This window comes from Agelaius tricolor, unplaced genomic scaffold (assembly GCF_023055355.1).
Source record: "Agelaius tricolor isolate 1412-34295 unplaced genomic scaffold, bAgeTri1.0.p SCAF_7, whole genome shotgun sequence".
Lineage (NCBI taxonomy): Eukaryota > Metazoa > Chordata > Aves > Passeriformes > Icteridae > Agelaius > Agelaius tricolor.
This window is the reverse complement of record NW_027269267.1, coordinates 32,419,589-32,446,388: the sequence shown is the minus strand read 5'-3', so window position 1 is coordinate 32,446,388 and position 26,800 is coordinate 32,419,589. Positions and strand designations below refer to the sequence as shown.

The 26,800-nt window shown below is 36.9% G+C and overlaps 1 protein-coding gene across 5 annotated transcripts in view; it reads right to left on the bottom strand.

The window, feature by feature from the left end:
- Positions 1-26,800, bottom strand: part of VWA3B (von Willebrand factor A domain containing 3B) — a 76,971-nt gene that overhangs the window by 35,816 nt on the left and 14,355 nt on the right. For all 5 annotated transcript variants that reach the window (XM_071430871.1, XM_071430869.1, XM_071430868.1 and 2 more), the window contains 14 exons: positions 24,170-24,339; positions 22,157-22,281; positions 15,543-15,659; positions 13,620-13,816; positions 12,832-12,986; positions 10,961-11,099; positions 9,345-9,476; positions 7,805-7,903; positions 6,647-6,829; positions 5,132-5,259; positions 3,939-4,045; positions 3,091-3,267; positions 2,254-2,290; positions 1,977-2,133 (listed from right to left, as the gene is read on the bottom strand). In XM_071430871.1, the coding sequence (XP_071286972.1) occupies positions 1,977-2,133; positions 2,254-2,290; positions 3,091-3,267; positions 3,939-4,045; positions 5,132-5,259; positions 6,647-6,829; positions 7,805-7,903; positions 9,345-9,476; positions 10,961-11,099; positions 12,832-12,986; positions 13,620-13,816; positions 15,543-15,659; positions 22,157-22,281; positions 24,170-24,339 (1,923 nt within the window). The remainder of the gene's footprint in view (positions 1-1,976; positions 2,134-2,253; positions 2,291-3,090; positions 3,268-3,938; positions 4,046-5,131; positions 5,260-6,646; positions 6,830-7,804; positions 7,904-9,344; positions 9,477-10,960; positions 11,100-12,831; positions 12,987-13,619; positions 13,817-15,542; positions 15,660-22,156; positions 22,282-24,169; positions 24,340-26,800) is intronic.

The following is a 26,800-nucleotide window of genomic DNA, read 5'->3' as shown; positions in this document are numbered from 1 at the left end:
AGATAAGAAAACTGTTCATACTTATTCCATCATCACTGCCAGCAAAGGCCAAAAATAAAAATTATACTACCCCCTGAAAAGCAAACGAGGATGTCTGCATTCCACACCAAGAAATCCAGGATCTCAGAAGGAAGAATGCAAAATTATCTGTACATTTATTATCTTCAGTGGAATCTTCTGAAGTACTGGAATAATCAAGATCCTGAAAGTCTCCCATTCAAGCTCACTGTCTAGTCTCACCCTATTTTCTTGATATGCTGGCTTGAAGCTTGAGGTCAAGTGGGTTCTGTAGCTCAAAAATTCTACTGCTTTCACCTTGTGTGCAACCCTTGACCTTCTTTTTCTTTTCCATACTCAGCTTCAGATCCAGAAAAACCCATTCCTTTACACATAGAAAAATAATTCTCCACTGCCTGAGAAACTGAGTGTCTTATTACAACTAATGGAGATTAGTAGGTATGAAGAAATTACAAAAATTATTATTTTGCCTTTACATCCCTGAATCTAAAGAAAGCCCATGGATCACTGTTTGGATTCTGTACAGCACCTGTCAATTCAAATAACACTGAACTTAATTCAGTCCTGAACTAGACTACCAGGAGTTCCTATTAATTGCTATTAAAAACTACTTGCTGAATCACAATTTAGGCTACTTTCAAAGACAGACTGTTTTACAGACTGCTTTATTTTTTGCAATGGTTGTCTGTAAAGGACTCAAAGGGCTTTTCATTGAGAAACATGGAAGAAAGAGGACCTTTCAGATATATTCAGAAGAAGATGGAAAAAGAAGCGACTGCTCACAAAGGAGATGTAAGAGTTTTGTGCAGTTCCCAATGTCTTTGTTTGACATTTATGGTAGATTGTTTTGCACAGTTTTGTAACTATTAAATGTCTGAATTCTTTGAATTCTTTTGAAAAAATGGCTATTTTTACATCTGAAATGTTAAAATGTACTTTAAAAAATGTTCTTCTATAAAAAGACATCTTTTAATTCTATTTCTAAAAAATCACACTTTAAAAAAAATCCTTACAGATCTTGATTTTGACTTGGTTTTACCAAAAGAGAGGAACTGGTTTTACCAAAGAGAGGAACTGGTTTTTCTTCTACAGTCTGCATGTTTTAGCAAAAATTCCCATTCCTAAATTTAAAAAACAAGCATGAATACTTTAAAATGTAAAATTGTGTACATTTGGTATAAATCTTTTACTTAGTTCTATACCACATTCTATTACAAATCCCTTTTTCTTTCTTTATTATTTTAAAAAAAGCTTAGCTTTTCCTTGAGCATTGTTTAAAGAAATAGTTTGTATTAATTGAAATGAGCTGCAGCATATTCATGGCAAATTCCTCTAATTTTTCTTGTGTGATGAATCCTGCATCATTTGGCAGGATGCATCACACAAGAAAAATGAGAGAAATTTGCCATGAAATGGATTTCCTGTAAGTGGAATAGCAATTTAAACTTTATGACACAAAATTCCCCCACAATTTTATATAATCTTACAACTGCCTTACAGCTCTCAAAATTTAATTTTAATTCCTGAATGACAATACTTTTCAAAATATCTTAGCAGTTCCATGTAAAAGTTGAGAAGGCACAAATCCACAAAGTGTGTACCAGTACCCTTTTCCAGATGATTTTATGGAATAATAGACATCCTCCAGTGAATTAATAAATATTAGTGGAGGATGCAATGCTCAAGAAATTGCCAAACACCCAATGGCTGCACACTGACATCAGCTGGTAACTGTGAAAGAACTTAAGGGTAAAGCATGCAAGACATACTACTAACTATCAGTTTTATCTTCTTACTGATGCATGAATGAACATTCAGATATGCATGACAAATTTAGGGTACATCAACAATCTACAATACCAGAAAATGTTATTATGACATTAGAGATTAATTTTAAAAAACCTTTTGAAAACACTGTCAAATTTTGTTCTAGCTTTCAAACAGTATAGGAATTTTACCTTATCAAATACTTTAGAAACTACATGCTTGTCCAGAACTGGGATGTATTTTGTACTGTGAAGGACAGTTGTAGGAGCTATGGCATCCATGATGGTGAGTCGCCTAGCAGCCAAGCCATGGGTCTTTAACCAAAGAGCTGAAGAGACATCTAGAGAGCTAGAAAAGAGAGACTGTGACATGTAGCTCAAGGTAAAACACATTTGAAAGGTTTGAAATGACTGAAGAAAATATGTAAACTGTAAATTTTGTTGTGCCTTTATATATGCACACACATACCTTTCAGATGCCCCTTTCACAGTCTGCATTTCCAGATCTAAGAGAAAACATTTGCATTTTGTTATCTCAGAGGTTTTGTGCACACAAAAGTATGCCTAAATTAGTTGCCATATAATAGCATCATTTTTTTTAATTGAGCCTACAAGCAGCATCATGCACAACAACTGTACAACATTTCAGCTGCTAAATTAATAAGTGAAAATTAGTTTTAAGTTTCCTCGCCTTCCTGGTGCATGATCAATAGTAACAGTGCTACTATATGCCTCATGAGCCCTAATCAGCCAGAGAAGAAATTTATAAAATAGGAAGGTAATTTGTTTTTTAAACTGGAATTTGTTTCAGTTTATTTATTTTTGACCAAGATCAAAGATTAACCAGCTTATTTCCCAAGTCAAGATGTAACACCAAGTACTACCACTAATGAGATGGCCAGGAGTAGCTAATTTAAGGTACACCACTATGAAAATCTCTATAAAAGATATATAAAAAACTAAACATAAGATGCTGAAATGTAAAAAGTCAAACATCTTCAACTGTCACAGGTAAGGTTTTAGATTTACTTAGAAGATGCATGATAAAATTCAGACTTGGACTAATTACTGAAAGAAATTAATACTATCTGGATGTATTTCTAAGCCCCATTGAAAACCCAGTTGTAAACAGCTAGTTGGAGAACTGGTAGGAGTCTGGCCACAGCTGTAAGGACACTGCCACAATACCCAACTTCATGTCCAACTCTGTATCTCTGTTGAGTTTCATTTCTTTGTACTGCAGATCTGCACAGCTTTGCCTCAAATGAGGCACCATTAGTTACAAATGTAATGGGAGAAACGTTACCATCTTCCCCAGTCAGAGCTTCTTGTTCTGTCAACTTTCCTTTGAAAATGGTTGTACATTTCACACTCTTTTTGACAGAAAGACTCTTTTCCTCTGGAGACACTCCTTCCTCTGGGCTTTCTTCCCTAAATTTCACACCACTGTTCAGGAATTGCAGAAGACTTGACTTTGTTTGATCTGTAGTTGTTGAAAGAGAAAGAAAGGAAGAGCTAACTTACTGCTCAAATACATGCCTGAGATTTTTGAGTTCCTCTTTGGTATTCAGTTTTTAAGGGACTGCCTACACAATACATCAAGCAGAAAACGACTTCAACGCTAAGTTGTACTTTGTATTTTCCCCAAAGATGAGGGTTTATTTTACTTTAGCTGGGTAAATTTAGTTTCAGACTGCATACAAAGAACACTTCCAGGAGAAATGTAGTATTATGGGTGTAGTAAGGGGAAACATTAGTGTAAATAATTCTGTAATTGGTACAATATAGATCACCTCTTCATTCTTGCCAATTATGTACTTACTTAGAATAAAAAGAGATTAGGGTTTAATATCTACTGTTAAAAAACTGTTTACAGAGCTTTCAAAACATTCTGCTAAAATAGCTACTTTTTCATGGCAGTGCCTGTGACAAAGCACAAATGAGAAGACACTTGTTTGTCTGTTTGCACCAAATAAGTAGGATGCCTGAGAAGTACAGATGAAGAGAAGTTTATATTTTCAAAATGATGATTACTTAAGTCAGCAAACTATTAATTTGTTCCCAAAACAAGAGATGATTTTTGCTATTTGCAACAGAATCTTTTCAAGTTAGTGAATGAATTCTGCTGAGAATTACAGCTCATATGAGTCTCACCTGCATATAATGCTTTCTTTCTTTGGGCTGGACTGGCAGCAGTGCTTTGCCTGGTTTGCTCGTGTGATGGCACTGATGGTTCTCCTGAAGCACAGCACGGTCTACTCCTAAGAGAAGTACTCAGCTCTTTAATGTGTTTAGAAACAGGGACACAGTGTGTGTCTGCTTGTGATTACAGCTTGTAAGTGACAAAAAGAAATTATTGCAAATATAAAACACCAGTTTAAATAACACTAAGCTGAAGCTTTCTGGCAATTTAAACACTGATTTCAAATGCTTTGAAGAGTGCAAAATATTTTCTGTTATACTAATATGCATTTCAAAGGAGAGTTCAAAGCAGGTTAAAATATTCTTAGATTTTTTAATCTTTTAAATGTAATTTCTTAGTTTATTTAAAATATGTTCATTACTTTTAAGATAACACCCATGTATTTGGAATAAGAACAGAATGCTCTCTAATAGCTACTTTGAGTCCCAGGGCTAAGTAACCACCATCAGCAATGGGAATATCTGCCACATACATAGATATGCACATATATATATATACATACACATATATTTATGTCCCAGCATTAATAAAACATAAAATATGCAAATTCTGAAATAAGCACTTAAAAATATTTTCATACTGGACATCCTACCTTCTCTTTCAGACATGAAATCATAACACATCACTGTCCACTTGTAATAATTTTTACTTTATTTTCATTCTTTTACTGTTTTAAATAGATTTCTGTATTACAAATCTGATTTCTTTTAATGCATTTTTAATGTTTTTAGTATCACTGCACAAATAAATACACAAGTATATTTGTACATAATTCATGTTTCAGTCAGCATATTCCAGTGAGCAGCCATTTAGTCATGAGGTATCAGGCCAGCTCTACTTAGATGACAATAATTTTTCATGAATTCTCTAGGTCAGAGGGACCAATTTACCACATGTTGGAGACAAAAAATAATTTCCCCTCTTTGCTTTAATTATTCGTAATATGTTGAGACTATTGGTATATTTGAGATAATTTTGTTTCAGGCATCACAGTATTAGCTAATTTTTCCAGATTTTTCTTTTCCATTACTTTGGGTGTTAAAAAAACCCTGAGAGTAAGAAAGCAACAACCATCTTTTAAAAAGGAAAAATGTAAGAGATAGTTCAGACCTATCAATTACATAATAGCACAATGAGGACATACTTATTCTCTGGATAATTTTCTTCACTATAAGAATTCATCATCAGACTTTTCTCATGAAAGGTCTTCACTTTCTCTAGATCTTTCTCTCCTTGATCAATTTCTCTTTTCAAAAGATATATGTCTTTATTCTAACAAAGAGAAAATCAAATGTTTTAGTACAATTACTCCAAAATATGTTTTATTTCTGAACTGAAATGATGCAAGTTCTGATAATAATTCTGAACAATGATTCAGGACAGCTTCCAAATTTTGTATACTTTTTCAGGTAGGCTCTTGTGCTTGGTATTATAGCCTTTCAAATTATTCTTCCTTTCTAGGAAAATGGCAAGCATTCCCGAACTAGCCAGTTCCCCTTGAGATATGAACAGCTGTATTTCTGAATAAGGTAATGAGGTCACTAGTTCCACTCATTTCAAGCAAGCAAGAAAATAAGCAAATAAATCAAATACAATGCAAGATATGTACATTACAAGGTGTAGCCTGTTATTCTACAGATCTCAGCTGTATCACATACTGTCCCAGGCCCAGGGAAGCAAAAAACATACTCTTCAAGTGAACACTGGAACTGACTAAGAATCATTTAGGCTAGAGGAGGAAACAGAAGGAAATTCCAACAATGATCCCTGTACAGCTCCCACATGACCACAGGCTCCCATGTCCAAGTCTGGAGATGTACAACACAGACTCTGGCCCTCATTTTTCCAATGAAGTGTCCCACAGTCCACACCAGCAGAATCACTGAAATTGCCCAGTACACTGACATTTTTCAAGAGCTGGATTATTTTCACATCTTCATTTTAATTGGTGTCTGTAAAGTTCAAATTTCCCAGTAGTGTCCTGTTCTCATGGTTCAACTACCACCATTTCCGAAATCTATGCAATCAATTCACTGAGTGTTAATTTTAATTAAAAGCAAGAATATGTTTCAAATGGGTGTTTCTGTTAGTCTATTCAGAAATGTCCTGTTGGGGATTGTTGAGCTGCTTAGACACACTTGGTAGATGATTGCTATTCTAGTCATCTTACTTCTTATAGATCTCTCCCAAGCAGCTACTGCAGAACAAACTTGTAACAAAAATCCATAGAATCATTATCATTCAAATTCAGCTCTGCATTCTCTCATTTATTAACAGGATACAAACCATGCTTTCATTTTAAACAGTAATTTATTTCTGAAACAGCAGAGATCACGTGTTCCCTCCAGAGCTGATTTGGTCTACATGTTTTACTTTTACGTTTTAGTTTTCAAGAGGGGGGCATCAGGAGAGGGAGAATGTGTTTGCAACAGTAGCACTACAAATGTAATTTGCATTATATTTAGCCTTTTTTTGTTGTTGTCTAGAAAAATTTTACAAGCAAAACAATCATATTATTGCTTTCATATCATGTCAAATCTGACTAGAATTAACTCTCTTTTTTTAGTAATCTATTGTAATATGAAATCACAATACTGCAAGTCATGTGGCTTTCCAAAGTAGCATGAAGCAGCAAATATATTGATTTTCAGATACTCACAAAAATAAACTCTGGAGTATCAGGATCACTCAAATAAATGTTGTAATAATGAAACCGTCCCTCTGTTGTTGTAGATAGATCATACAAAAATTTATTGGCTTCTATATCATCACAATTGAAGGATACAGTATGGATGGGAATTTTACAGTGAAGTTGGACTTCCGCCAAAATTATCTGGGGGGGCTGAAAATCAAAAAAAACTTTATGTTAAAAATGTGGATCTAGAAACATATTCATCAAAGCATGGAGAATTTCTAACAATTTAATCAGTTGTTCTGTTGCTCAGAGATAGATATAGATCAGTTAAAAGCATCCACTTTATACAGATTGCTATTTCAATTAGAAATTAGCTAAATGAGCTAATTTAAAACTGAGTTTAAAAGACTGATAAGTGCATTAAGGCACATGATGTAAATTGTAATATACTCAGTACTCCTTGTTTCTGAAGTTTTAAAATAAATTACTAACATTTAGGAAATTAAACTACCACATTAGTTTTTAGCATCACTGGATATATATAAAAATATTTTTGGAAGTATATGAGTGTGGATCCTTTTAAGAAATCAAATTAGTTCAAAGAAAAGTTGTTTCAATACCAGGAAACAAAGTAGAGGCTGAGAAAATAGGAAAGCTAGTTTCCTCCTCCCATAACGAAATAAAAACTAGGTGAAAAAGTAGATCTACCATCTCCAAAAATGATGAAGGATCTGGTAGAAAAAAATTATTGACTCAGTTCTCTAAATTCGGATAACATTTCAGTTGTTCAAAATACTCAAAAATCTTGACAAATTAAGTTATGTTTGCAATATAATACTTGCGTTGGTTGAACTTTAATACTTAAAAGCAACATCAACCATTTTCTTTATTTAACTGTTAAAAAGGTATAAAAGACATTATTAACAAGCTAAAAAGAAATTACTTATTCCCTAATTTTGAACTTAATAAAAATATTAAAAATAGGAATATGAGTTCTACATGAAGCCAAATTATTCTTTGGTAAAGTATTATTTATGCTCTTAGCTAGAAAAACTGTGAAACAATGCCAATAAACATCCAAGAGACTCCACAAGACTCAGCACTACAGGTATGACATTCATCTCATAATTCCAACTGCTGACACCTCTTTTCTGCATTTTCTGTTTTCTCATTTTGAAATACCTGGTCAGGTCTCCCATCAGTCAAGAGATAAATAGCCTGAGTGTCAGTATCAGCAAGAGCAGTCTGGAGAGCTTTGAGTGTATTTGTGGAACTTCCAACCTAAGAAATCAAAAAGACCAAGAAACAGCTATAAATACAATTCTTTGCCTCTGCTCTTAAATTCATAATGACAGTGTACTGATTCAAGGGATAATACAGAACCAAAATGACTAATAAAATGGTGAAAACATTTATGTCATGTAGCTAACAAAAGCTAAGCAAGTGTCAATGTAAAATAAATTGGTACCAGATTGGTATTCAGTGCTTATGCAAACACACAGAAGCAAAATGCTGGCAGCAGCAATCTGAGCTGTACAAGCAAAAGCAATCACTAAAAGACTATAAACAGACAGGAAGATGTAGGAAAAAAGATGCATTCTCTTCGTTTTTACCACTGATGCCCCTGCTTGCCAACTCATCGCACTCCCTTGAAACACATATTTTACTTCATCAAACAGTTCAAAAGTTGCTCAAAAGAGTTGCACAATTTTATTTCTCCAAAACTGGTAAAGGAGTTCTTGGTTTTCCAAACATATTTTTCCAGACTCTCTTCCATCTACCCCTTTCACACATTAATGTAAGTATAATTTATATTTTAGTACAAAAAAGTTAGCTGTAGCAATAAGGTCTGTTAGTGTTTTCTGAGAATACCAAGTTATTGATCTTGCTTTGTAGTCTCAGAGGTATTATGTTGCTTACTCAATTCCCTCATCCCCAGGAATTTCATATTAAGGCTGAAGAAGAGATGTCATAATGCTGAGGAGTTTTATTACATGAACATGGGGGTTTGTGCTAGAAAACATAATGTGGGATGTATCTATACCTTTGCATGACTGATTTTTAGTCCTGTGTTCATAACATTGCTGTCCACATTTTACACATTAAGTGGTCCTAAACCTGCTGATAGTTACAATCTGGTGGATGACTGTGACTGACTACAAGCAGTTCTGCTTTGTTTTGAAAAACAGATTTTGGCCACTGTCAGAGAGAGAATACTGGGTAGATGTTTGGTCTGAGTATGTTTGTTCTCATGTTTCTATGGCACCTAAAGTTAGCTGTCTATCCACCAAAAGGGACTATAAATTCTTCTCCAGTTTGCTAGTTTTGGTCTCCTGTACCACCTCTGAGCAGTAAGTTAGCCAGCAATACCTCTCACCCATGCAGCAGCCCTGCAGCAAGAATGACAAATTTAAACACAGGGTCTGAGTGATTACAGGATTCCTACGGAATTCAAATGGGCCAATGCTCACATTTTGGCTACTAAACATAGCAGGCTGCAAGGTGAATTAATGTGATTTCCTAAACAGGCCCATTGTTAAAGTATTATTATATATCTGACAAACACATTGTATTCAGATCTACTTCATTTTATCCATCATCTATATTGTCAGCTTACTCAAGTCAAAGACATCTATGCAAAATCACCCCAGCCATACAGAAAGTGGAGAAACATACACAACTTTAAACAAACACTCTTTGTAATAGTTAGCTGCCATATTACCTCAAGCCCTTTTATCCAAAGCCAAGCATCTTGCAAATTTTTCTCATTCACTTCAACAAGTTTCTCTTGCCATGCCACTGCTTGGGCACTAAATTTCACAAAGTTAAATCTCTTCTTGTGTCTCAGTTGCTCCTGCAAGAGACAGCATCTGAATTTTACCTACTGTTAAAAGAAAGAATACTTGTATCCTGAAATACTGAGTAATAGCAATTATTTTAATTATTATACAAGTAATGATATTATTGCAATAAATCATAACATATTAAAATGTGTTTCTATTTTATTATTATTATATAAATTATGTTAAAAATATGTTTATATTTTAATATGATTATTGTAATAATATTAAAAGATATGGTGTCCAGAGAGACATAAAAAGCCAGAGACATTTATTGCTTGCAACTATTAAGATTGCTTGAAATTCCCAAAGTAAGTCTCCATATACTCATATTTCTCTAACAATTTAAACAGCAAATGTGTAGGAGGGCATGAAGGAGAGAGATGAAACCGGATATGATCAGTGGTGTAAGAAAGAGATTATCACTGCTTCCCAGAGGAAATTGAAATCAGAAAGTAAGATATCATTTAGAGGAGGAGAACAAGAATCATATAAAGAGCACTGGCAAGGAGAACTAGGACAGCAGGAGAAAATCAAGACTTTGCTGAAGCTACTTTTGGACAGAAGTTATAAGTTAGGGAAGATTTGTGCAAGCAAGTACAAACTTTCAGAGCCTGAATTCTTTGCTTCCCTTTCATCATAATTTTTGTGCAGCTTCCTCGGAAACCTTATGGCACAGTATCTAATATATTTCTAGTGCTGATCTGCTTAGAGGACCACAAAATACTATATCCTATGACTTGAGCACTTAGTTCAAAAACCTCTCTGTCATAGTTTCAATTTTTTTAGTCCTACCAATGATTGCTATCAATGCCAGACTGGATTTTCATCTCAGTTACTTCTCTTAGGACTAAAGAAATTTAAAATTAATCATGTCTCTGAAATATTAATTAAGCTTAGGTGACATCATTTTAGACAAGACAATCCTTTCTTAGGTGTGTCTCCCAGTACTCATAGCTTTTGAGGTACTCCTGCACTTTGCCAGTCCCTGTGCAAAGTTCTGAGTCACTGTAAAATGCAAGGAAGTCCAAAACATTCTACACCCTCTATTGTAGACGCATGAAAGTGAATCTAGAACGCTCATTACAAATCACAACAAGCCAATGGAATTGAATGACACTGCTTAAAAGTGAAAATGAAAACGCCAAAAGGGGTTTAATTGCATAGCTTGTTTTTGGTTTGGCTTTTGTTGTTGTTGTTGTTGTTTGTTTTTTAGTTTGCTTGTTTTTATTTTCTTTAGAAGTGAGGTGGCTTAAGGGAAGGAATGACTTAAACAATTTTAATTTTTAATATTTTCCCTTGCTTTTTTCAAATAGTTGTATAAATGAGGGGAAATAACTAAAAAATGAGCACATGAAGAAAAATCTAAATATTTTTATAAAGCTGCTGTTTTCAAAATTTTTTTTAAAATAAGGAAAAAATAGAGTAACAACTATCCAGAAGAGATCAGTTTACTCTAAAATGTTCCTCAGCCTTCAGAGTCATCCCTTTATCATACCTGCATTAGCTGAAATATTTTTTCCTTCACTAGTGGCAGCTTGTTTTTCATAGACTGTGATGTATCAATAAGAATACAGATATCATCTTCAAACACATTCCCAAAAAGCCCTCTGCTTCCTTGTTGAAGCCACTTAATCCTGGGGGACGAAAAAAAAATCAAAACCTGTTCTGTAACATCCTTGGAGCTCTGTGTATCAGAATCTGAAAGGTAGGATCTTTTTGTCACTGCCATACTTCTTATTCTCTTTCCCAAAGGATCTGTTAGTAGTCACTATCAGAAGCTGTTGATGAATCAGTCCCCTGTCCCTACATCACAAGGCATTTTTAGTTTTTTATTAGTTTTTTATTTCAATAGAAAAGAATACAGCACCTTTCTAAAGTCAGTTATCAGGTAATTTGGGCTGGGAAATCCAACGTGGAAGCAACATGTAACAAGTGGTATAGGTATAACCATGGTCCCTGTATCTGTTTTCCAGACTCATCTCAGTAAATCATTTAAGCCTATATTACTGTGGCTCCCTTCTCAGGAAACCACTTGAGAATCTCTTCTCCAAGGAACTTAAGCACTTCAAAGACCCTTAATATAACACAGATGCTTCAATGGCTTGTGGACCTTGAGCCTTAAATACAGAGTTTGATTTACATTTTAAACAGGACTGGGATGTACCAGCCAGTTAAATACATGCATACATACTGCTCTGCACGAGAACATTTCCTCAGTAATGGATGCAGCAAGTCCAAATCTGATTTCCCTTGAGAGTCATAAAATATTTATCTACACTGAAACAGAGACATTTAAACACATGGAACATCATGGCCCTGGGAAAAATATTCATCTCCACAGGTTTCAGAAAAGTTCTAACATGGAAATATAAGGATACTGCTACATTAGCTACTGATATATATTTTGTCATTAGTTATTTCATCCAAAGTGTTTGGTGAGGTCTACCAAGACTTTTTAACATTCAGATGAAACATTCAAAACAGCAATCTTGATTTGGATTTCAAAAATTCACACTCACCACAACTGCTTATCTCAAATTTTCCTTTGACAGTATGTAAATGTTATCCTAAATACAGTAAGATGAAGGTAAACTAGAAGGAATAACACAACTCTGTTTGACCTTGCTAAATGTAATCAGATTGTTATATTTTTGGCAGGGAAGGAGAAATAAAATGAAAAATTCACCAATAATATAAAGGTTCACATCCTTCTTTTTTCAATGAGGCATCTTGTCCTAATATACAAACCAGAAGGCAAAATTTATTTTTTTTCTGTTCTACAATAGGTTTTCCTTAGACTACCTATTATTTTGTAGATGTCATACAAAACCTAAGTGTCCATATGGCTGAAGAAATGTAAATTACACAGCTAGTTTGAGCCGTGAACTTGTGATCATATGCATTACTGACTCTGATCTAGACTGTTCAAACTTGTCTTCAACATAAAATTACAAAAGGGCAGATAACCACCATCAGTACAGGCACAAGCCAAGCTGTGCTTCTTGGTGTCACAAGGCATCCTGGGTACACAAGATGAATGTTTACTAAGTTTTATTGATGATTCTTGAAGTTGTCTGCCACCTTATAGTCCCAATACTTTTTGGCACTTTCAGCAGTAATTCAAAAAATGTGCAGACTGACTTTCACACCTGTGTTTCAGGAGACCAAAAGTTCAAAATCTTCATCAGTTTTCTTCTATGGCTACTAAAAAACCCAACACACAAGATTCTGATTTAAAATAGACTTCTGGCTTAGTACTGCCGCTGTCAGTTTACCAACCACTTCAATTTGTTATGACAGTTAATGTCAAACTTTTCAACACTCATGTAAAATGATCAAACTGATTTTATGTGTAAGAACACAAACCTTCCTTCCACTTGTCTGAGAGCTGTCCTCATTTTCTCTTCATACTGCCTATACTTTTCTGTAGTAACATATACATGAACTACAGATCCATCTTTCCAGAGGGTATGTACAAACTTGTCACAGTATCTTGCATGAATTATCTTCCTCTTTGTCTCCTACAGAAAAGAAAAACACATTTCATGTGGAAAATAAAACATATTATTTTGCAGTGCCTTTAATATTTGGGGAGCAAACTTCAAAGATACATGCTTGTTGCACATGAACAGGAGTAGAAATAAACCATGGGATATGGTCTTCACAGAATTTGCTCCTAAAAAGATTCAATAGAAAGTGGTTTTATTCTTGCAGCTAGCAAAAAACAGAAGCCTACCAAACAGTCAATAGTAAAGCTTGAGAAAAACAAATAGAAGACAGATTAATCCAAATTTTCTTAAGGAACTAGAGGACACTGCAGCACCTGAGACTAACACACCCTCTAAAGATAACAAGAAATCTTTGTCCCACCCCAGAGAAATACAAAGAAAACCAAGCCATTTCTTAAGCCAGTCCTGATTCTTCCTTTCAGAATGTATGTGAACCAGCAAGAAGTCCTTAAAGCAGTCATTCTCAAAAAGCTCTTTGAGACATCGTTATTCTGTCTCAATAATTAATAATCTGATTTTAACAAAAAATACAAAATAACGATGCCATACACTATATTATCAATTTATCCATCAACCAAGTTTTCAAGCTTTAAAAGAAAAAAAAAAACAACTCATAGGACATGAGGGAAAATGAACAATACTCACAGCATCAGTTTGTGAACATTCATCCTCTGGTTTAGTGTTTATGCCAACAGGCCCATCTACATGGTGAAAAACACTATCAGCAAGTGCATCATACAGTGTGAGCTTCTGAGCTTTCAAGCCATACTTCTGCAACCACTTCTCAGAAGTCAAATATTCATCAGTTATATGTTTTGATAATGGATGATCACCTTTGCCTGCTAATAAAGAAAATAAATAAACAAAATCTCCTATATAAGATGGTTCATTTTGGATAAGCTATTTTCAAAAACAGACTGATACTGGAATCAAAATTTTCAAACTTGTTCTACTTGCTCTGACAGCATTGGAGTGAACAGATATTTCTGAGTGATTTTTAATAGTCTGTACTTTGGCTGTAGGGTTTTTTCTTATCGGAAAACTCACTGCAACAAATTTCTTTGTAATTGGAAAAAAAAAAAACCACCAGAAGACAGGAAGCAAAGACAATAAATAGTGAGAGGATCAACATACAAAACAAATTTTCTTAGTAGCTGAATTACAAAATGCCAGAAAGTAATCCTGAATAAGATGTCTAACTTCAAGGAGATTCATTTGAGAAAATGAAACAACAGAAGATATAATTGAAAATACAGTCATGATCATAACATTAATTTGTTTAGAGATGGCTATTTAAAGTAAAAGGCAAACTACAACATCATATTGTTTCACACATTTTCTAAGGACTATCTTAAGGTAGGGACCTGCACAACTCTGGACACCAGTACAGTATACAGATAACACAAATAAAATAATAGGATTCAGGATTCTCCATTGACTCATCACTATCCCAGTAAACCACTCCTAGACCAAATGACAAGGCAGTGGGTCCCATAGCAGGGTGAATTTATTTTGTTACATTTTAATTTTGGTAGACAAGGTGGTATAAATGTCTACTCAGTTTAGATGCAGCTACAGTGACCACACTAGAGAGATCCTGAGCCTGTAAATATGGAGGCATCTACTGTCCTTACACACACAGAGATCAGCCAACATCAGGGCAGGCGCACAATCAGAGCCTGTTCATGTGGAAAACTTTGCTTTATGATTGCTTGTGGTCCTTAGAACAAGTGTCACAAATGTGCTCACACAGTTTTGAAAAGAAAACTGTTGTTTTCTTTCTTCCATATGCTTTACATAGAGCATCTCCATTTTTGCAGGACTGAGTAGCTTCTCACTGTCCCTTGTTAAAGCCTTCCAGAACAGAACTTCAGAAACCAGCTACACTTCTGTCTCCAACAGGGCTCAATCCAATCAGTAGGCACAGAACAACAAATGAGTCATGTTCTAGGGCAGACATAATGGCAGAAACTATGGGTTGGATGAACAAATGTAGGTGTTCCTCTATGTTTCTTAAGACAGGAGTTGTCAGAGTGCTTATTCTGAATCGTTTTCAGATCTCTGCCCTTGACAAAAACGCAACCCCTCTGCTCTTCCCTTTATGTGGAATGAACTAGCTACCAGGTTGGAGGCTATCCCAAGAAGACTGTGATAGGAGAGGGATAAGGTATTTCACCAGCACTGTGTAGAAAAAATGGAAGATTTACTGGTTCAGGCAGACAGGAAGAGATCACAAAAAACCCCCCAAATAATTTCCATATCCTAAAATCCAGGTAACTTCTAAACCTAGTCACTGGTAAACTAAACATGGCGTGTTTCAGCCTGAGCTGCTAAACTTTAGCAAGCTTAAACCATAGTAAACAGAGATTTGTACTGGAAAGTTTTAAGCAATCCTAAGTTTAGATAACTATTACAGTGCTATATAGACACATAGGTGCTATACCCAGCATACAGACATTTTGGAGAAAATCATCCCCAAACTGATGTGCAATCAAAACTGTTGACAAAAGATGTTGATCGTTAATACAATGGTAGCTGTATTTCTTATGAAAGAAACATAAATGATACCATCTTGAGAAGCAGACTGGTCAGATTCTGATAACATTTCCTGAACTTGTCTCACTGTACTCCTGGCTTCCTCCAGCTCCTTCCAGATCAAAAACACATCTTCACAGACACCAGCTACTGCAAGAGAAATAATAAATAGAACTTCACATTTTTATTCAATTTCAGCTTTTTGTAACTCCTCAATCACAACAAAGTCATTGGTATACCCAGAACTTGCTGTATAACCTTGTTTTCTTGAGGCTCCATTGCAATGACAAATGCTGTTCCCTGACAGACTTCAAAAAAAGGGCTCAAACCTGGCTCCAGGATATGAGAGGTGTTTAATATATTGGAGCAAACCTCCAAAGTTGGCCACAGATTGTTCCCACAGTGGAAGCAAATACATTTTAACACTCTTGGAAAATAATAAGGAAAATCCACAATGAAATTCACTTCTTGCCCCCTGGACTTTACTGCAAAACTTGGCTCGAAAGAGTAAACCCAGTTTTGACATTTTAAAGAGAAGACAAATTTGACTCTTTCCATATCCTAAAGTACATAATTAATTTTATTTAAATCTTCTTTCCCTGATGACTATCTAATGAAATTTTGCTAAAGATAAATTTATTTTCCTCCCAACAATCTTCAACACTCATAAACAAACATTACCAAAAAAAAAATTTACTGCCAAGCTATATTTTCAAAAAGAGTTAGAAAGATCCAAAGCTGGAATTGAGACAAGGTTTTCTCAATTTCAACAGATATGTCCTTCTTGATGAAAATAATAAAAGACTTATTTATTTCATAAAATAAATTACTAAAATTGAGACACCTTGTATACCTAAGCAGTAGGATAGCTATTAAAAATGTGTTAAATTACGTTACTCTCAGAGTCTAAACTGCAATAGTGGACAATGCAGAGAAACCATGTGCAGTGTTACAGTAAAAATCTAAAAGAAGCTGAATCATCAGCTATCCTAACCACAAATACAGGTTACAAACTATTGCAGATCACAACCTATTAATGAATGCACATAAAAATGCTGAACGAGGCAAACTATATCTATATCATCCAGTGGTTCAGCTAATATTCAGTGATGGTTCACTGTATGAAAGATAACACATGAAAATTTATCTACTAAAGCAGGCTGCCAGTTCTTTGATAAACTTCCTGAAAGAAATAATACCAATACTAATACTAAAAATAATAAAATTATACAAATAATAACTCGATTTTAATTGTGAAATGCTTTCCGTTTCCAACAAATATTTTGAATTGTGCTATTGTACACTGCCATCTCCTGGGACCTTCCTGCATTTCAAAACATCTGTTGCAGCCATTAGAACAAAGATCAACATTTCCTAAATCACAAAAAGCTTCAGTAAGGCAGATCATTCTACAACATAAAACACAAAAGGGAATAAAAAAACCCCTCAGTCTTAAATCATTACCTGTTAAACTTAAGAAAAATATTCCCTTCAAATATTTCAGAAAGAATTCTACTTTTATTTTATATGTAATCTCTCCCCAGAAATGCAAACACATGCATTCACACCACACATGAACATAGTTGTAACTTTAGGGCTGTTAAGAATGCCATTCCAGTGGTGCTGTCTCCAAATAAATCTGGATATCCTCCACAAGCTGTCAATTACTGTCACCCAGATTTAATTTTATTAATATGTTAACATTTTAAAATATTTTTAATAATTTGAAAATATTTAAAGAAATATTTAAAGAAACTTAACTACCTCTAAATCAATAACAATTATATCATTGTGTTGCTTCATTTCCTCTTAAGTTAATGATATGGACTCATCAGTTTTATAGCATTATTGTTACTGTCCCCATTAAGATAGGTGAATTGAATTGGTATTACATGAGAAGATATTTTTTCCTCATTTATGCTTGTAGCACAGCATGCCTTTCAAAGTAAGTGTGCTTGATGTCACTTGCTACACAGGACAAATGCAGGCACCAAGAACTGCACATTGTAAAATTCCAGCTGCTTAAAACATTTCTTCCAACAGCATTTTTCCAGGATTCAACTGGGATAGAAGCTTGCAAGCAGTGATATCCATAGCAGCTTTCTCTCTCTACACAAGAAGCTCAACTGCACCTCTGCCTCAGCCTCTTTTCCTCTAGAGCTAAGGAGTGGCCTGTGTCTTTCAAAATGGAACCCCCAAAATCAAAACCTACATGCATAGCATCTTCTGGATGTGGCTCTCAGCTGTGGCCCATCCCTCAAAGCACATTTCTGTTAAATGACCAAGAAAGAATGCACCTCACTTTCTTTAAATTCCCTCTGCTCACACCTCAGATGTGCCATTTTTTGGGGACCACCAATCAAAGAAATTCACCCCTCTGGAGGGTGCAGTTCACAATTACTCCAAGCCACTGTCTCTTATACACATTCAGGCACTCATGTCCCGGGAATAATCTTGTCTTAAAAAATTACTTTATCCAGGGAGAGAAAGGGCCTTCCTGGTTCCCCCTGCCATGAAGCACCTTCCCAGCTGCTCTGGGTGGCAGTGTAAGAGCTAGACCTCTGAGGACCCCTCAGTTCTGATTCAAAACCCACCCCACTGCAATGGCAGGAGGGTGGCCACCTGCCACACACAAGGGGACTGGCCTGAACACCCTGCTGCACATGTCCAGCCTGGGCCAAGTGCAGTCAGCTTCCCTTGGCTCTCCCCAAAGCCATCCTGACCCTGCAGAGCACCTCACCCTGGGCAATGTTCCAGGAGTGCCCTGCCTGCAGGTAAAGGCGTTTCTGCTCTGCAGAAGGGAGGGTCTAGGAAAGAGGAAGAGGATGAGGAAGGTTGTGGGGAGAGCCTGTGGCAAGGGGCAGAAGCATTTTGCTGACTCCCACGAACTGAGAAGCAAGATGTTAGACCTAAGCAAAAACACAACCACACTCGCACATGTACACGGAAACTCATAACTGCCCTCATTTCCATTTCCCAGATATTGAACTGGCAGACAATCTCAAAAGAAGCAGCTTTTCCACATGTACCTCCCCACAAACAAACTCACCCGGTTTTACAAGTCACTGTAACCCATCTGATTTCCATACTGCTAATGAAATAATCCTGCTTTGAAAAAAAAAAAGAAAACCAAAAAAAACCCCAAAAAACCTACAAAATATCCAAAATGCCTACAATATCTTTGAAACAGGAAGCAAATACCAATACAAAAGCAAATCATGGAACACAGAAGCATTTCTTACTTGTCTGAATATTTGACTTAAACCATGGAAGCAAGTAAATTCAAATATAATGAAATAAGATCTATCTGAAAATGAATTTGCTGGTAAGGGAAGATGGGGAAAATGATTTTCTTCACTGCCAGTCCCTTTCTCAGCCTCCACGTGGCAGCAGAACACAGCAATATACCCTTAAGCATTGATTTTTAAAATCTCCACTTAGAGGGGGATGAATGACGGCACAAAGAAGTGTAAGAGGGTAGTCCACAGCTTTTACCTGCATACCTGCCAGGTCAAACAGCACTGAAACTCACTGCAGCCCAACCTGCCCCTTTTCCACTGGGCAAATGGACAAAGCAAATGAACTTTGTATCCCATGTGGTATCACAGAACAACTATCTGCATCATTCTCTACACATTAGCAAAGAGATTTGCCAGGCCAAGGTTAGGCTGCTAAAACTAGACAAAGCACATGCAAGAAAAAAGCAGAGGCAATGATCTTTGCTACAACTTCTAGGAAAAGCAGTCATTATTCTGGCTCTCCAAAGGGAGGGCTCAATCTTTCCCATGTCAGTTGTACATAAACAGCGCAGAGTTCATTGACTTCAATGTCATACAGGAGAATGACGCTCTTACGCTTTCCTTTTTTACACACAATAACCTGAAATATTCCCTATCATATTTCCCCACATATGAAAAATCAAGCACACCTAAGAACAGAGCCTTATATTGTTCACAAGGAGGTCAGACACTTTGGATTTACCACATCAGTAAAATCCTGATTTCAGTCCATTTGCATTTCCTCTACGCTTGCCAGCTCATCTATTCCACCACACAGAAACCACTAGGCAGAAATTTACTGTTTCTGTGTCAGCCACCAAGGACCCTCTATTCATTTTAGGATCTAGTTCAAAGCACTGTTGCTTTTCAAGCACTATGTAGCACTTATCACCCTGTTACTCCAAGCAGATGACACAAATGTGCCCTTTTTCAGAAAGACATCTTTTCTTCACAGCTTCCACCATTCCTTGCCTTCCTTGTCTTCGACTTCCAACTTAAATGTCACCTCCTTTCCACTTATAATTTTAACTACATAACAAGATTGCTTAATTCTACAGCTTTTTACAGATGAATAAACTGCACAAAGAATGTAGGCAGAAGTGATAACAGGAAAATTAGTGCTGGATGAGGAGATATAATCACATTGGTGAAATAAGGCCTTATGTAAAAGCATTTCTCTGCCAGAAGTAAATCTGAGGCTGCCAGCAAAAGGACCCTAATTCTTTAATGAGTTACACCTGTTTTGATCTTGAGCATCCACTCAAAATGAGTGTCAAAAAATTGTTAGTTTATCACACTTGCTTTCTAAATGTCTACTCAAGATACAAAAGAGGGGAGAATTGAGCTCTTATCTAAAATTTTAAATAGTTCTGACTTGTTTTGTTAAGCAGATGAAAAGGAATCAACATAAAGATATCCAATATTTGCAAAATGCTGATATTCAGTGGATACCCCAAAACTATCAGATGTCGCTGAAACAGCTTTTCCAGTCCATATAACATGGTTATGAGTTTCACCCTCCAGCTGTTGCATTTGTGGTGCAAAAAGGAGCATAATCAAAATACTCCTGTGCCTCCTTTTAGTTTTTAGAAACACCACATTTGGAGGATTAAATCTCTGGTTCATTCTCTATTTATTTCCTTGCGTAGTTTATGCCACATATCCAAGAACCAGTTTCAGAGCCCATTAGTGAGTAATCAACACTTTTATTTTTATTGCCTTATTACTACGCCCTTGAAGGAGTCTCTGAAACAAGAGAAATCAGACACAGACCAGAATAATGTCTTCAATGTGTTTTCTTTTCTGAAAGGACTTAAGATTCTGCATATGACTGAAACACTCCAATTGGCTGCCAGTGATGTCACGGCTGTGCTTGTAATACCCAGTAAATGCAGAAAGCTAATTGTGTTCCTTTTTAATGTGTAAATTCTACTCCATAATAGCAATAAGACACAACTGACAATGCACTTCAAGGGGATTACTGCCCTTTTGAGCGATTAAAGCTATTCAGCCTTCAGCTTTAGAAACAGTGGTGAGGAAGTAATTTCAGTCATACAGGAGCTCTAGGCTCATCTATTGAAACAGGCTGACTGCCCCAGGGGAAGAGGGAGGCAGCTCCCCCCATGCACACCCCCAAATGTGGTACAGCAAGAAAGCACTCACAGCAGACTGAAGGCAATCATTATACTGCTCTGCATTAGTATGAAACGACACTGTTTTGAAGCAGAGTCTGCTGTTGGTTTCTAAACTCTGCATGGGTGAGCCATGAGTGTCCTTTCATGACTCAAAAAAGCAGGTGATACCTCACTTCTTTATTTCTGGCCCCCACAATGGTTCTTTCTCTTGTGCTGTTATAATCATGATCCTAGTGAAGGATAGATTAGTATGCAAGAAGCTTGATTACAACCCAAATATGGGCCACTCAGTCCAAGACTGACAAACAGCCTTACGTGAGACACCAAATCCACCTTATGCCATACATTCCCTAACAGTGAGAAGAGGATAACATTGTTCTACCTTTGGGGCAACACTAATGCCCCCAGCACAAAGGGAGAGAAGGGGGTAGGTGTGTTGAGCCACTAGACTAAAGATATCTTATGATTCCTGATGCCTAAAAGAAATATTTTTTTTTTAACTCCTGCTGAGAAAGACGTCAGATTTGACACACAAAGCCTCACTCCATATCACAAGCCCCTCTCCTCCCACCCTGGCTGAAACCACAGTCCAGTCCCCCACTGAACACCCAGAGGAAGTAGCACTGTGACTAATACGCAACACATTGAGCTTTCTGCCCAGCTCCACCCACCAGTGAAACTGTTTATTTTGGTTATTTCCTCCTGGTATTTTTTCTATCAATCCTCCCACCACCACTTTGCATTGCCTTCTCTATGGTCACTTTACTGTGCTTTTTGTCTTTGTGACAAATTCTTGGGACAAGCAAGTAAGCCTCATGTTGCTTTAATCCCCTTATATTACCAATGAAATTGGCCTATGTTGATGTTGGCTGTTGTATCATATGGTCTGCCACACCATTCCTCTTCCTTTTAACCATTTCTCCATACATTTCCACAAGGTCACTGCTATAAGTACACAAGTACCATTCCTCATATTCTTAAATAAATGATCTTCTCCCTTTTTTTCACTTTTCTTTCATTCTCACATGCACATCTTCTACTCTCTTCATTTTTTTCTTTTCCTTGCCCTCTCCTTCCCACACAGAGAATTTCCATTTCCAGAGCAGTCCTGTCCTCACCCCACCCACACCTACAGGTTTCCTCTGATTTTACATTCATGAAGTTCCTAAACTACATCTCTCTTCTGACATGTTGCTGATAATATCAGTGTAATCTTGGGGTTTATATTGTCTACCTAGTGGCCTTCTCCCTTTCACTTTTCCAGAGTTCAGGGCAATTAATCTTTTTCCATCCTCTTCATATTTTAGTGCAGGTCCAGTAGTATCTCTACAGTTATTCTTCTCAGCAAAAGCATGGAATCTGTAATACAAAATGAGTTTCAACCAGTACACAAAAGACACAAACATTTCTCTAATTTTAAAGAGATGTTTTTCACACACACAACTACAGAATTATATCTAAAGCTTCGACAACAATAAGATTATATTAATTAAGATTAATATTTTCAAGCTTTTTATATACATTTATGTACTTTCTGAAGTCTTCTCATGTAGAATATTCTTTCTTTTTGATATTACTAACTGCAAAGCACCTTACTCTTTAATTTCCTGGAAATCTATTTTTAATTAATGCTTTTAAGAGGCTGAGCAGGCATGTAATTTGAGATGTCTGAGATGACACTAACACCTTTTTATCAGATTATCCTCCCAGTTGAAAGGCTAGCAGGAACATTTATTTCATTATGGACATACAAATCAGGATGACAAGCAGACTTTATTTATCCTCATTGTCAAAACAGATAAGCTCTCAGAGCAGGAAAAAGATGCATTTCTAAAACAGAAGTACACTAGAAACAGGTTCAAGGCATGAAAAGTACATGAACTTGGCTGTTCCTGTGGGAAAGCTGACTTAAACTTATATACAGTTGCTGGGCCATCATCCACCAGCAAGTTATTAACAGGCCCTGTAAGTCTCTGCACAAAAGCTAGATTCATGCAAAAAGATGACAGTGAGAATAGTATCAAACAAAAAAACTCCTCTTAGCTCCCTGCCACAGCCCTTTTTGCCTCTGTCTATACCATACAAGAAACATTCACTTTCCTTTAAATAAAGAAGGTATAAACACTGCCAAAAGAAAATGAGGAATAGTGACTGGCAATATATCTGGTACCATAGAGGTACCATGCTTCTAAATGACCACAATCATTTTAAACACACATCAGACCAGAGCAAACATAACACTTTCCCAGTCTTGTTTTTGGCAGACGCTCCCATCTCCTAAAAGCTATTTCTAAACACAGATGGCTATAAAAGAGCTAAGCAGCTGCCATCTTACCAATTGCTCTGCTGTCATTTGGGAGATTTCTACAGTTGGAGGGCTTCCCACTCTTGCACAAACAACAGTGAAACAGAAAAAGCTAGCAGCAATTTCACAAGTCTGAAACTGTATGGTGACTTCTGTTAAGCAGAGAAACACCTACTGACTCCTACTGCCTTCTTGCCGTTGAGCATGAGTTTGGTCTTGTGGGTTTTGTATTTGTTCATTTGTTTTCCTTATTTTGATAACAGAATCAAGATTTAAGTCGTCTTATCCATTTCTGCTAAAGGCTGATTCTCCCCACATGTCTGATTCCCAGGATAAAGCAGACAAAAGCCACATGGAATATATTAATTTCCACCAACCATACCAAAAAGATGCTAGAGAGCATGTTACAGAGCTGCTTTTCCACACAACCAGGCTTGAAGAATTACACCCCATCATTTTTCTGTTATTCCATGAGCTGTTCATTTAGGACAGACATCTCCTTTTCAGTACTTGTCTCTATGGCACTTGACCCAACAAAATTCTAGTTCTTTTTCTGGTGCTTGTCGATAGGAATGTAATACTTTATACTAATGTACAAAGCAACACAACAAAAACTTATTTCAGTTTATGTTGTGACCATTTCCCCTGAACAGTTTTTTTCAGACTTCAAGAGAGAGGCAGATGGCAAATGATTTTGGGCATAAAAAGGGAATAGCCTTTCTGCAAGCCAGTGAGAACATATGTAGAAAAAAAAATGGACTGTTTAAGTAGGGCCTGCATACTAGTCATATATCTTAAGACTATTTCCATATCCCCAGATCACTTACTGAATGGCTTTGTCTCATTTTCCTCATGAATTATACTCAGGTATGTCCCAATATCACTTCTAACAGCAAAGAACTTCATGAATACTGTCATCTTTACTGTCCTTCTTTGTCATACCTGCCAGAGGCCAAGTGGCTCAACTCCTTCAGAAAAATAATAGTTTCATCTTCCCTAGCATTGAAAGACACCATGTTGACTGGACAGGAGACATCTGAAACTTTCTCAAGGAGTAGCTGCTTTGTGTCCACTGGAACATCTCCCACAGCAAAGTAATAAACAGCTTCAACCTGTCATTAAACAGAAAAAAAGGTAATTGGAAGACACAGTTTTATATAAATGACTGATACTTACTCAAGCACTGTCCTGTCCTCAGTAGGAAAATTTGGTAAAACTGATTAATTACTTGGGCTATAAGATTTTCAGACCTTTGGTTCTTCCTCTCATTTATGCTAGTAATTCAAAGGAAGGCCACACAAAATTTCCTCAAGTGAGATAAGAACCTATCCCACAGTCCCTGGCTCTGATTCTGCCCAGTGCAAGCCTCTTTCCACAGACATTAACTGAAGCCAAAGAGAGGAGTAAGGAAGGACAACTGCACCATTAGTCAGAAAAAGGCTCTGTGCCATATGCCACTTTTATCAAGAGATGTGCTATGTTGGTGCCTTGCCAGCACTGAAAAGTAGGAACTTTATACCAGACATAGTTTTACCGGCAGCATGTATGCTGAGGTTAGGAAAGATGGCAATCAAGAGAGGTGATTTTCCTGTTGTACTCTGCACTAGTGCAACCTCATCTTGAATATTGTGTGCGGTTTTGGTCACCACAATATAAGAAAGACACTAAACTACTGGAGAGCACCCAAGACAGAGCAATAAAGATGGGTCTTAACAGAAGCTGTATGAGGAGTGTCTGAGGTCACCTGGTCTGTTCAGCCTGGAAAAAGGAGACTGAGGGGAGACCTCATGGCAGTCTACATGAGTGGACCTCATGAGTCATGACTTCCTGAGTAGAAGAGGAGGAGTAGGCATTGATTTCTTCTCTGTGATGACCAGTGAGGGAACGGCATGAAGCTGTGTGAGGGAAGGTTTAGGTTGGATATTAGAAAAATTTTTTACACAGATGGTGGTTGGGCATTGGTTTGGTGGTCAGCAGCAAAGCCTGCCAGAGTTCAAGAAGTGTTTGGATAACACTCTCACCACATGGTATGATTCTTGGGGATGGTCCTGTACAGGGCCAGAAGCTGGGTTCAATGATCCTGTGGGTGCTTTCCAACCTAGCATATTCTGTGATTCTGTGATTATTTGAATGCTATTGCTGGTATTTACAGATGATTTGTATTTTTTATACTTCCCAAGGCAGAGGGAGCTTGGCAGTTTTACTATAACCACACACACTTATATTCTGAAAATGTTATTACAAGAAGTGAGAGAAGCTGGAAAAATATACTTTAGTTATTGCTTGAATATTACATTATGAGAGATTTTATGTTACCTGCACTTATCCATGTAATGATCCTCATGGTGAGTAAGTTTCTTGAATTTTCACCATCATTAAAAATAAATGTAATAAACAGCTATCCCATGATGACTTTCAAGACAATATGTGCAGTATATCAGTTCTATATCATGGCACATACCAGCTGATAAATACCTGATAAATCATGGTTTAACTGAAAAAATACATTTGAATATACTCACCTCTGAGCCCAGTATGGAGTGGATTATCCTCAAAACTATGCTAAGGCACAGGGAAAATAAGAAGCCAACATGGCTTCACTAAGAGCAAAGCATGCCTGACAATTTGATAACCTTCTACAATGGAGCTACTGACCTCATCTACCTGGACTTCTATCAAGCATTTTACACTGTTCTACACAACACCCTTGTCTCTAAATTGAAGAAACGTGGATTTGGTGGATGGACCACTCTGTGGATAAGGAACTGACAGGATGCTGCACTCCAAGAGTTGGGGCAAACACTGATGTCCAAGTGGACTGTCCACGGTGCTCCTGAGGGGTCAGCATGGGGAATGGCACTTTTTAACATCTCTGTTGGTGACAAGGGCAGTGAGACTGACTGTACCTTCAGCAAGTTTGCCAACACCACCAAGCTGTGTGGTATCTGATGTCCTGGGAGGAAAGGATGCCATCCAGAGGGATCTGGACAGCCTTGAGACATGGAACCAAGGGAACCTCATGAAGTACAAGACCAAGTGAAAGGTCCTGCTTCTGGGTAAGGGTAATCCCAAGTTCAAGCACAGGCTGGGTGGAGAATAGATTGAGAGCAGCTCTACAGAGAAAGACTTGAAGGTATTGGTTGATGAGAAGTTCAATATGACTCAGCAATGTGTGCTTGCATCCCAGATATCCAACTGTATCCAAGGCTGCATCAAAATCAGCATGGCCAGCAAGGCAAGGGAGGTGTGTCTGCCCCTCTACTCTACACCCATGAAACCTTTCCTTGAGCACTGAGTCCAGCTCTGGGACCCCCAACATCAGAAGACATGGATTTGCTGGAAAGAGTCCAGAGGAGAGCAACAAAGATGATCACAAGGCTGGAGTACTTTTCCTATGAAGACAGACTGAGAGAGTTGGAGCTGTTCAGCCAAAGAAGAGAAGGCTCTGGGGAGACCTCATAGCACCTTCCAGGACGTAAAGGGGCCTGCATGAAAGCTGGAGAGGGACTTTTGAAAAGGACAAGGAAGAAGCACCTTAAACTGAAGGATGGTAGATTTAGATTAGATGCAAGG